This window comes from Petromyzon marinus, chromosome 45 (assembly GCF_048934315.1).
Source record: "Petromyzon marinus isolate PM22_M1 ecotype Great Lakes invasive population chromosome 45, UKy_Petmar_22M1.pri1.0, whole genome shotgun sequence".
NCBI classification, from domain to species: domain Eukaryota; kingdom Metazoa; phylum Chordata; class Hyperoartia; order Petromyzontiformes; family Petromyzontidae; genus Petromyzon; species Petromyzon marinus.
Window position 1 is genome coordinate 5,907,079 of NC_133711.1, and position 12,587 is coordinate 5,919,665.

The 12,587-nt window shown below is 48.4% G+C and overlaps 1 protein-coding gene across 1 annotated transcript in view; it reads right to left on the reverse strand.

Annotated features, from left to right (window-relative positions):
* Positions 1-2,524: 2,524 nt before the first annotated feature.
* Positions 2,525-12,587, reverse strand: part of LOC116952062 (large neutral amino acids transporter small subunit 2-like) — a 37,542-nt gene continuing 27,479 nt past the window's right edge. Inside the window, exons 9-11 of the mRNA XM_032971087.2 lie at positions 11,921-12,070; positions 8,205-8,382; positions 2,525-7,416 (exon numbers count right to left, since the gene is read on the reverse strand). Coding sequence (XP_032826978.1) covers positions 7,238-7,416; positions 8,205-8,382; positions 11,921-12,070 — 507 coding nt within the window. The 3' untranslated portion in view covers positions 2,525-7,237. The remainder of the gene's footprint in view (positions 7,417-8,204; positions 8,383-11,920; positions 12,071-12,587) is intronic.

Here is a 12,587-nt window from a genome sequence, read left to right on the forward strand (position 1 = left end):
ACGTTCAACATGAAACCCTTTAATCGCACAATACTGTCACTTTACAAAGGTCGAGAGGTCGTCACGGCCAGTGCCGTTGAGGCCACGGCGCAGCGCCATCGCTTCTTTCCTTCTGCCTGAGCCTGCAGCTTTTGCACAGTCGATACCCCACCTCTTGGGACCTATTTAACACTCTGATCATCATCACCACCACTGCTGTCCTGCACACCACGTGTCCCACCCATCACCAACTCTTCCTATTCACAACCTCCAAGTGGCTTCACCCCATCCCCCTCCACCCTGCACACCACGTGTCCCACCCATCACCACCTCCCCTTCCTATTCACAACCTCCAAGTTGCTTCACGCCATCCCCCTCCATCCTGCACACCACCTGTTCCACCGATATCGATCATTGAACTTCAATTTTAAAACACTTTTTTCTGTACAGTGTATATATGTGTATGCATACTTGCGTATCCAGTATATTTAGGCCACAATACAATATATTTTTTGCAAATAAATATAAATATTCCATTACGCCTGCCTGCAGCTTGGCATGGGTTCATAGCAAAGGGGGGATTTGCCGGTCAGCAGCTCCTCTTACCCGCAATACAAAAAAATGTGCGGATAATTGGACACCGTTCCGCAAATACCCCCTGGGATAAATCAGCGGATGATTGGAAGATCTTGTTCGCGGGTAAATAGCTTTTTTTGTTGGGGAACCCTACTGCTCTTGCGGATAATAGGATTCGCGGATAAGAGGAGGTCTGGATATGATGCAGCGGTACATTGCAACGCCCATTCAAGTCAAGTTGCCTCCATCTCTGTCTCAGCTCAGCGGATATCGTGCTGACCTCTTCTGCTGTTGTCCGTATCCTCAGCGTCGTCGTCGTCAGCAGCAGCAGCAACATCATCAGTGGCATTAAACCATAGCCTGGCGCCTGGGCTCGTCCAGGGATGCAGTTATACGCCCGTAGACTCGATTGCTGCACAGCTGATCATCAGCAGCATCGCGAAGCAATTAGCAGTAGCTCCGATCAGCATCGTCTTCATTTCCATTACATCCGTTAACCGTCATAATTCATCATCACTATCAGCAGCAGTTGCGTTGCCAGCAGTTTTACATCACCGGCAGCAGCATTGCAGAGCCGTAATCATTATTATTACCACCACCATCAAAACCGTCATCAGCACTATCATCATCAGCAGAAGCAGTAATGGCATCATAATAATCACAGCAGTAGCACTAGCAGCAGCATCGGCAGGAGGCATTGTCACAATCGACATCATCAGCAATGGTGGTGGCATTATAGTCAGCAACAGTGGCAGTCCAATCAGCATCACCAAATAATGTGTCTATAATTATGTACGTATGGGTGTGGGGAACGGTAGCGTAGCGCTCTTTCTTTTTTTCGGTAAAGTCACGTAGGTAAAATAAAAATAAAATAATATTATAATAAAACAACTAAATCAAATCACGACGTTTCGGAGGCAACACAAGCTTCCGTCTTCAGGTGGAACAGTCACAGCAAGATAGCTGCATCAAGTGATGCATTCAAGTGATGCATCGAGTGATGCAGTCAAGTGATGCAGCTATCTTGCTGTGACTGTTCCACCTGAAGACGGAAGCTTGTGTTGCCTCCGAAACGTCGTTATTTAATTTAGTTGTTTTATTATAACATTATTTTATTTTACCTACGTGACTTTACCGAAAAAACCAAAGAGTATGAATCCTTGCAGTCACGAAAGCCTAAAATCTAGGTAGCCTAGTGGTTGGCGCAACACGCTACGAAACCCCGCCGACCCCAGTTCGATTCCCGCCCGCGGATAACATCGGTGATGGATAACATCGGTGATGGATAACATCGGTGATGGATAATCTCGAGCAGGGTTCGGCCTCGTTAAGGACTGCTGCCTTCGTGGTGAGGGGTCATCCATAAATGACGTCACGCGATTTTGGACGATTTTTTACCCCCCCCCCCTCGTCACACGGCGTCACAAAAAGTCAGACCCCCCCCTCAAATATGACGTCACAAAGCTCTGCCCCCCCCCCCAACCATATTTCCATTTTGAAAATAAAACATGCTTCAAATCGCTTTAAACTATTGTCATTGTAGTGCGTGTTTCATGTGCCGCTGCACGCTGATGTTGTAGGAGTGTTGTGATAACAATTAGTGTTATAACAATTCCATATTTATTTAAAGTCACATTTCTCAAACCCCCCTTTTCTCGTCACACATCGTCACGAATGTCTGACCCCCCCCCCCCCGCCAGGTGCGTGACGTCATTTATGGACGGCCCCTGACGCGTCGTTTATTAAGGACCAAACGCAGTCTCGATTTCACCACCGCAGTGGATTGCGGGCTCTTGAATTAGTCGACTCAATTCGCGGAAAAAAAAAATCCGTCTCTTCTTTGTTAAGTCGATTTCCAACCCCCTGCTCGAGACCGCTACCGGGGCCCGCCCGGACACACACCGCCGAGTTTTCTCAAGGGCACAAATCTCATAGCTGGAATTCTGACAAATTATGAGCACAAAACAAATGTATTTACCCGAGCTGTTAATTGCGTTGATATTTTCATTCCCTTTTTTTGCGCCATTTATTACTGTGGGGGAATACATACTGGAGGTCTGTGAACAAACAAAAATTAGCTTTATAGCTCATCGGATTCCTCCAGAATAAATACAGATTCGTATTCTTGGTTCTTTCGGTAACGTCACGTAGAAGTGAAACAATAAAAAAAAATATATATTTCTTTCGGTAAAGTCACGTAGAAGGGAAACAATAAAATAATAAATATATATTATTAAAACAATAAAATAAATAAATAAAATGCATCCATTGTTGAAATAATAAAAATATATTTTATTGTTTCCCTTCTACGTGACTTTACCGAACGAAACAAGAATATGAATCCCTGCAGTCACGAAAGCTTTAAATCAAAATACAGATCCTGTTTCGCCTTTTTTTTTGGGGTGGGTGGGGGGTTCTCTGGTCCTAACACTGGCGCAGCAACCAGCCGTAGGCCAGTCTAAGTTCAAATACATCGCGCTACACGTTATTATCAAAGCATGTTTGTTTGCATGTTGCTTACCACAAGCATGATTTGTGATTAATGCAGACTTGACGCCTTGCAAAATAGGTTGGCAATGTGGCGTTTGAGCATCTTAACGCCTCTTGTATTATTGTCGGAAGGGTTAAAGCAGTTTAACACGAATTAGGCTTTCACGACCAATATTATCCATAATAGAGAGGTGGGGGGGGGTTAGATCGCGTAAATATCAATGTGTGATTTTACCGAAAGAACCAAAGAAGATATCAATGTGTCCTTAGTTCTTTCGGTAAAGTCATATTCTTGGTCACGTGACCAAGAATATGAATCCCTGCAGTCACGAAAGCTTTAAAACAAAATTGATAAGTGTGTCGTTAAACCCGCCACCACCCGACACAGCCAATTCGCAAGGTTTGTCAAATTGGCAAGTTTTGTTTACAAAACAACCTTGCTATTTATTTATATATTTACACGATCTAACCTAAAAAAAATAACCTCTATATTCTTGGTTCTTTCGATAAAGTCACGTAGAAGGGAAACAATAAAACATTATTTTGTTATTATTTTATTGTTTCCCTTCTACGTGACTTTACCGAAAGAACCAAGAATATGAATCCCTGCAGTCACGAAAGCTTTCAATCAAAAAAACCTCTATTAAGGTTAAAGCATATTATTTTTTAAAATCAAATTTAACAGGATGGTTGTTTTGTGTCCAGTCGCTGGTACCACGCAGTTCGTCTGTAACAGTTTACAACAGTAATGTCAGAACACACGGACAACACGGCAACATATAACCTCTACTTTGTTAACTCTCAGTACCAACTTGAAAAACAAATAACGAGCACATTGCTACGACTGTTTTCTAATCCCGATCTCATTTCACAAATAAAAATAATAATCCTGAACACATTCGTCGACAACATTGTGTGTGTGTGTGTGGCCTTTATAGGGGGAAAATATATAATAGGCGAAGTTTCGGGCAATGGCCCTCTTTCATTGCATTAAACGTCGCCGCATATTTATAACATTTTCAAGTTAAGGCCACGTGTTGCTTTGTGCTTGTTCAGCACTGTCAACGCAGCAGCACCACCACCGAATAATCTGTTCAATCAAGAAGGACACGAGGCTGTGATTGGTGGGTAATGCATACCAGCAAGATGTTTATCCCTTTCGCATTCCGATGACGTCTACGTCATAAAAACAGCTTTGCCTCCCCCCCCCAATTCCGTTCCGATGACGTACACGTACGTACACACACGTGTACGTCATCAAACCTGAAGTTAATAGGCCATGCGGTAGGGGCGTGTGGCACGGTTTGGCGCCGGCTATCGTAGAGCGCGGCAGTCGTGTCGCTGCGGTTCTCTGCGGTAACGACGTCTTCAAAAACGACGGCGCTGCTACGCCTCTCTAAATAAAATGAACGAGATTCGGCGGTGAACAGGACCACCACCGCAACCTGCAGTCGTCTCGGAACGGGAAAGGGGTTCATCAAATGCCACCCCGCCGTCTAGGCTACACCGACACCTTTCGGCGCGCTTCCCAGATGCCAGGCTGGGCAGCCGTTTTTGCAGCAGTGAGCGTTGCTGAACCGTACTGGGCTGATGAGTCTTAATGAGGCCGAAAGCAAATGCACCATCACGTTTGTCATCGCTACGTCATTTGCTCGAATCAGTTTGTCACGGCGATCCAAGACGACGAGGTATCGCGATGCTGTACAGTTCTTTAAGAGCTGCTGGTGGGGTTGCTTTTTTAACAGTAATGAAGCAATTGGCGGGACCCCGGCGTTACCATCACTGCCCCGGGGTGGGAAAAACCGCATAGCGACACGAGTCTTGCTGCCTTACCGACAACAAAACTAGTGTCAATCGATTGGCCTCGTCGAGAGCTACTCGGGGCACTAAGTTTCGTAAAAAGTTAACAAATTACATAAACACGTTAAATTCACTGCCTGGGAGGCAGGGCTCGCCTTGGCAAAGAAGCTGAGGATCGACGGCTGACCGGAGGGCGTCGTCGCCGCGCGCGACTGCGGCGGACGCCCCCCCGGGGCTTGCGTTTGACCGGTGGGATGGCGCCCATCGTGTCGATCGCCGCCTGCTGGCGCTTGTTGGCGCAAGTCTGGGCGGGCAGCGCGTTGCAGTCGGGATCACGAATGGGCGGACTGAAGAAAAATAATTATTATTGACCTGATGTTTGCGGAACCCCGGGGTCCCGCCAAATGATTCAGTTGTCGTTACGCACATTTTGTCTCACGTGATTGACACGTTTTTACGCGATTGTCGTCGTCCGTTGTAAACGTAATAGTTTCCCAGCCTGCACCCGTTATTCTGTTGCGACGACAATGACAACGATACGATAATGGCGATTATTATGGCGGGGGTTCGTGTCGTTGCTTACACATTTGATGAAAGCCACACCAACAACAACAGCAGCAGCAGCGAAAGAATGTTGGCCATTCCCTGGCACGTCGCCCAGCTTGTGAATACCGCACATTAGTTGCCAATCAACGCACTCACACACAACCACGTGTACGATACAGCAGCAGGAGAGACAAGGCCACATTACTTTTGAGCACAGCAAGAAAGCGAAAGCTCTATAAACTAAAACTGTTTTTCTTATTTGACCAGGTAAGGGTCCACTGAGCTACGTAGCTCTTTTTCAGAAGCGACCTGGCCCCAAATGATAGCTCAAAGAAGTAGGTTTATCATGTGGAAATTTATGTCGGTCAAACACTTTAAACGCGTGGTGACGTTGATTCTAAATGTGGAGGGGAAAAACCAAAGGACCCGGAGAAAAAACCACGTGACCACGGGGAGAGAGTTGAGACACGCAAATTCCAAACACACAGCAGCAGGCGTCAGGGTCGTGATCGAGCCCACGACCTCATGTACACCAGGCGAGATCGTTAACATCTCGCCACATCATTTGGCTCATGCGATAACTTCGCAATCTGCGCGCGACTACGAAGGGGCAGGTGCAGCGTGGGTGGTGCACAACAGCCTGCAATACAGCCGCTTGAGGGGCAAGGGGTTGATGGGTCACGCAGAGATGGTGGGAAACTCCTGAAACCCGCTGCTGAGATCCATGGGTAAAGGCGGTTAAGAGATAGCAGTCAAATGCAGCAAGGGGATTATCTCGATTATTTTTGCTGCTATAAATGTCCACGTGATCAGCCACCTTGGGGGGGGGGGGGGTATCATTTGTGACCAGGTCGCTTCTGAAAAAGAAGCTAATAGCTCAGTGGGCCTCACCTGGTAAAATAAAACAATTGTTTCGTTTTATTTGTATATATTTTAAAGGGATTTGTTTACCTTTCCTATACTTTTCACTTCTATCGTGTTTATGTATTGTTTGTTATCACGTTCTGACCTGCCCCTCCTACTGGACATCTGTGGATAAAGAGCTTTATCGCCCATTGGATTCCTCTTCCAGTAGAAATAAATATTACGATTCTGTAGCAGAGCTTCAATGAGATGCCCACATTTGTTGCTGTTGCTGCCCCGTCTTCTCCTGGCGAGGCAGGCTTACGGCTCCCCCTCAATGCCCCGCGGGGAAGGGAGTTTCACAACATCTTGTGTGTACGGTGATCCACCAACCCTAGCAGCAGCCACGTGCAGCAGCAGCGTATGCAACCGCCACCCGGCTTTTACTTCGAAGAGTTCCACAATGGTCTAAAAAACACACGCCACACCCTTACGAAAGGTTAACGTAAAAAGAAAACACATTTGTGTGGCAAGTTGTATAAGCTCCTATGTTTTAAAAGGCCTTTTATATTTTACAATTATTTGGACAGGAAACTAATGGGAAAATCTTTTACTCAATTCGTCTTAGTCACCCAGTCCAAAGGTCCATTTAAAATAAGAGTGGCCATATATTTGTTATATCATAGCACAGGATTGTGGGTAAAAGTCAGGACGATGCTTTCAAGTCGTTAAAAAGTGTCATTTAAACAAATCTAAAATCCAAAACTAGACGGCCCCGCGTTGGCTCGGCTCGAATGTGGCAGTGGAAAAGTTGTATAAATGAAAAAAAATTCCCAATTGCTTACGAAGAGAGCCGTTATTCCACCCGAGCATTCACTTGTCAATGCTAGCGTAGCTAAACATTCGGTGTGCGTGCGTGTGTAATGTGTATATGGTGGGGGTTTTTTTTTTTTACACAGGGGACCACTTAAACCCGCGATCGCACGTGCCCATAGTCGCCGTTTCACGCCTCCAGTTTGTCGGCCATTTTACTCGAGTCGCCTCCTGCCTCTGCGCGATTGGCCGAGGGCTCGGTCACGTGCTCGGCCGCCATTTTGTCGTCGGAGTCCGCCTTCGCCGCCACATGCGTTTCCTCGGGGTAAACGACGACGCACATCTTCTGGCACAAATAGGTGATGCATTCTGCGGGAGGAAGATAAAGGACAATTAAAACAAATCCGTTGATTAAACCCGCTGTACCGAGTGTCGCCAGTCTATATAGTAATGTTACTTTTTTTTGTTTTACCAGGTAAGGCCCCACTGGGCTATATAGCTCTTTTCAGCAGTGACCTGGCCACAAATGACAGCTCAACGAAGTGGCTTATCACGTGGAAATGTATAGCAGCAGCCAAATACTCTAAACGCGCATTAGTTCTACATGTGGTGTGAAGAACCAAAGGACCCGGAGAAAAGTCCACACGGTCACGGCGAGAGAAACACGCAAACTCCAAATATAGAGGCGTTGCCAGGGTCGGGATCGAACTCACGACCTCCTGCATAGCAGGCGAGGTAGTTGACATCTCGCCAGAGAGGACACATGGGACAGCGGGGGGACGACTCAGAGAGAGAGGATGACTCGGAGAGGGGATGACTCGGAGAGAGAGGGGATGACTCGGAGAGAGAGAGGACAACTCGGAGAGAGAGGGGATGACTCGGAGAGACAGGGGATGACTCTAAGAGAGAGAGGACGACTCGGAGAGAGAGATAACTCGGAGAGAGAGGACGACTCGGAGAGAGAGGGGATGACTCGGAGAGAGAGGGGATGACTCGCAGAGAGAGAGGACGACTCGGAGAGAGAGAGGACGACTCGGAGAGTGAGAGGACGACTCAGAAGCGCCAGAAGGAGCAAGAACCGCAGGCGAGCGGGGAAGGAGCCAGCGGCAGCGGCGTCACCCCTCGCGCGCGGGGTGAAGAGCCGTCAGCCGGCGTACCGACGAAGCTGTCCAGGCACTTGGGCTTGTTGTGCCAGTAGACGGCCATGTAGTAGACGGGCACGCCGGTGAGCATGATGGCGAGGCCCACGCCACACACCACGGGTTCCGACACGAGACTGAAGACGAGCAGGAAGGCCCAGAAGAGGAGGTAGATGATGGGGAACGCGACGCTCACCTGTGCGCGGCGCGACAAGGTGGGGTCGGCGGGGGCGACACCAGTGCCGGATTATAATCCCCGTCGCAAAAGTAGCTACGTGTGTAGTAGCTACATGTGTAGTAGCTACTACACGTGTAGTAACTACATGTGTAGTAGCTACATGTGCAGTAGCTACATGTGTAGTAGCTACAGTGAGGGAAAAAAGTATTTGATCCCCTACTGACAAAGAAATGATCAGTCTATAATTTTAATGGTCGGTTTATTTGAACAGTGAGAGACAGAATAACAACAACAAATTCCAGAAAAACGCATGTCAAAAATGTTATAAATTGATTTGCATTTTAATGAGGGAAATAAGTATTTGACCCCCTCTCAATCAGAAAGATTTCTGGCTCCCAGGTGTTTTTTATATAGGCAACGAACTGAGATTAGGAGCACACTCTTAAAGGGAGTGCTCCTAATCTCAGCTTGTTACCTGTATTAAAGACACCTGTCCACAGAAGCAATCAATCAATCAGATTCCAAACTCTCCACAATGGCCAAGACTAAAGAGCTCTCCAAGGATGTCAGGGACAAGATTGTAGACCTACACAAGGCTGGAATGGGTTACAAGACCATTGCCAAGCAACTTGGTGAGAAAGTGACAATAGTTGGTGCGATTATTCGCAAATGGAAGAAACACAAAAGAACTGTCAATCTCCCTCGGCCTGGGGCTCCATGCAAGATCTCACCTCGTGGAGTTGCAATGATCATGAGAACGGTGAGGAATCAGCGCAGAACTACACAGGAGGATCTTGTCAATGATCTCAAGGTAGCTGGGACCATAGTCACCAAGAAAACAATTGGTAACACACTACGCCGTGAAAGACTGAAATCCTGCAGTGCCCGCAAGGTCCCCCTGCTCAAGAAAGCACATTTACATGCCCGTCTGAAGTTTGCCAATGAACATCTGAATGATTCAGGGGACAACTGGGTGAAAGTGTTGTGGTCAGATGAGACCAAAATGAAGCTCTTTGGCATCAACTCAACTCGCCGTGTTTGGAGGAGGAGGAATGCTGCCTATGACCCCAAGAACACCATCCCCACCGTCAAACATGGAGGTGGAACATTATGGTTTGGGGGTGTTTTTCTGCTAAGGGGACAGGACAGTTTCACCGCATCAAAAGGACAATGGACGGGGCCATGTACCGTTAAATCTTCGGTGAGAACCTCCTTCCCTCAGCCAGGGCATTGAAAATGGGTCGTGGATGGGTATTCCAGCATGACAATTACCCAAAACACACAGCCAAGGCAACAAAGGAGTGGCTCAATAAGAAGCACATTAAGGTCCTGGAGTGGCCTAGCCAGTCTCCAGACCTTAATCCCATAGAAAATCTGTGGAGGGAGCTGAAGGTTCGAGTTGCCAAACGTCAGCCTCGAAACCTTAATGACTGGGAGAAGATCTGTAAAGAGGAGTGGAACAAAGCCCCTCCTGAGATGTGTGCAAACCTGGTGGCCAACTACAAGAAACGTCTGACCTCTGTGATTGCCAACAAGGGGTTTGCCACCAAGTACTAAGTCATGTTTTGCAGAGGGGCCAAATACTTATTTCCCTCATAAAAATTCAAATCAATGTATAACATTTTTGACATGCGTTTTTCTGTATTTTTTTGTTGTTATTCTGTCTCTCACTGTTCAAATAAACCTACCATTAAAATTATAGACTGAACATTTCTTTGTCAGTGGGCAAACGTACAAAATCAGCAGGGGATCAAATACTTTTTTCCCTCACTGTACATGTGTAGTAGCTACATGTGTAGTAGCTACATGTGTAGTAGCTGCATGTGTAGTAGCTACTACATATGTAGTAGCTACTACACATGCATATGTGTAGTAGCTACGGGTCCCGCACTTTCAAGGGCCCCGCGCTAAACGCTTTCAAGCTATCAATTCCGGTTCAGTGATTCTGCACTTGCTCTATAACTATAGTACTATACCGGCTTGATTTTTTAAGAACGACTGGGTGTTTAAGGTTAGCGATTTCCCGTATTGTCTGGCTGTATAGCAAATGAAAAAAAAATACAATGACTTTACTATGCAAGTAAAAAAATGTATGTTTTAATATTTACGTGTTTTTTATATTTATTTTAGGGCCCCTTTATAACATTTGCTACAGGCCCCGCACTCGCTTTATCCACCACTGGGCGACACGCACACGACCTTTAGCCGCCACCACGGCTGCTCCACGGCCATCGTAGCCTGATTTAGTTCATCGTTGTTTTTCATTTCAATGCGAGTTCGGCACAGGGTGGGGTGGTGGGAAGAGGTGGGGCAGACATTCCACGAAAAAAAATTCAGAGACCGGCGCGGCCATCGTGACCTTGAACCCGTCCACCACCGCTCTGTCTGGCTCTCTGTCTGGCTGGCTCTCTGTCTGTCTGGCTCTCTGTCTGTCTGGCTGGCTCTCTGTCTGTCTGGCTCTCTGTCTGTCTGGCTCTCTATCTGTCTGGCTCTCTGTCCGTCTGGCTCAGTCTGTCTGGCTCTGTCTGTCTGGCTCTCTGTCCGTCTGGCTGGCTCTCTGTCTGTCTGGCTCTGTCTGGTTCTCTGTCCGTCTGGCTGGCTCTCTGTCTGTCTGGCTCTCTGTCTGTCTGGCTCTCTGTCTGTCTGGCTCTGTCTGGCTCTCTGTCCGTCTGTCTGGCTCTCTGTCTATCTGGCTCTCTATCTGGCTCTCTGTCTCTCTATGTCTCTCTGTTTTTCTGGCGCTCTTTCTGTCTGTCTCTCTGTCTGTTTGACGCTCTGTCTCTCTATCTGGCTCTCCATCTACTTCACTCGTCTGCCTTCCCCGGTGGCTCACATCTGGAGCCGCGTGTGTAGCGGCTCTTCGGCTGCCCCACCCCCCCCTCCCCCCCTTTGCGGGCAGCCTTTTTTTAATCTGATACGTAATTTTACATAAGGCAATCGATTAAAATATTGCAGGGAATGGGGTCACTGTGGAATGTCTTGGTGACGACAAAATGTACCACAGTCAAAATGTTATTGTTAAAGAATAACTCGGGGGAGGGGTGGGGGAACTAAAGAAACGCGGTTTATTCCATCACCAAGTCCGAATGTGTGTGTTATCGTCATCTGCTTTATACCTGCTGCTGTGCGTGTGGTGCGGCGGCTCTTAAAACTATTTCGGTAAAAAGAGCAAAAGCAAGCAACATGTCTCTCGTTTGAAAAGTTGCCGATGCCTAGCTGGGAGTTCACCTCTCTCTCTCTCTTTCTCCGTGGTCGCTTGGATTTATCTCCGGATCCTCCGGGGATGTTTTCCCCCCTCCACATTTACAAAGGACGCCACGCGTTTAGAGCATCTGGCTGCCGCCATAAATCTCCACGTGATAAGCCGCCGCTCGTGGAGCCATCATTCGTGACAGCCAGAGTCGCTTCTGAAAAATAGCTACATAGCTCAGTGGGGCCTTACCTGGTACAATAAAAACAGTTCCGTTTTCATCATTATTTTTTGTTCCCTTCCAATGCATCGCCGAGGTCGAATCAATCTGCGGCGGCGTCACCGCGCCTAGACCGCCCCGGCTACCTTGATCGGCCGTGGGATGTCCGGCTTCGTCCACCGCAGCACGAGCAGCCCCGCCACAGCCACCCCGTAGAAGAGGTAGTTGATGAAGCCGACGTAGTTGATGAGGGTGTACATGTCGCTCGTCAGCAGCATCAGCAGCGTCGTCACGCACTGCGAGAGAGGGACGCAGGAGTCGTCCCCGCCTGTAGCCTCAACCGGGCGGCACCCGTGAAGGCGGCCAGCAACCACGGCCGCCTTTGTCTCCCCAGCGTCGACGTTCGCGCGTCGCACCGGGTACTCGTTTGAGGCCGAGTCGACCTAGGTGGAGGCCCTGGACCGGTTCAGATAAATCGCCCCTGGTGGTGGTGGCCGCGAGCGGGAATCGAACTCGGCTCGCCGGGTTCGTAGCGCAGCGTGCTAGCTAACCGCTGCACCACGCGCACGCACGCACACAAAGATCCATCCCGTGTAGCCTTAACAGACTGTCGGGGCAAGTGCTGTTCGCGAGCACCTACGAAGGCCGGCACGGCACACGAGGGGGTGGGGTGGCCAGCACCACGCCCGGCCGCCTTTGTCTCCCCAGTAGCGATGTTTACACACCGCGCCAGGTTCTCATTTGAGGCTGAGTCGACCTGGGGCAAGCGCTCGTGGGCGCGCGTCCTCGTTCGCGCGTCGCCCAGCGGCTTGC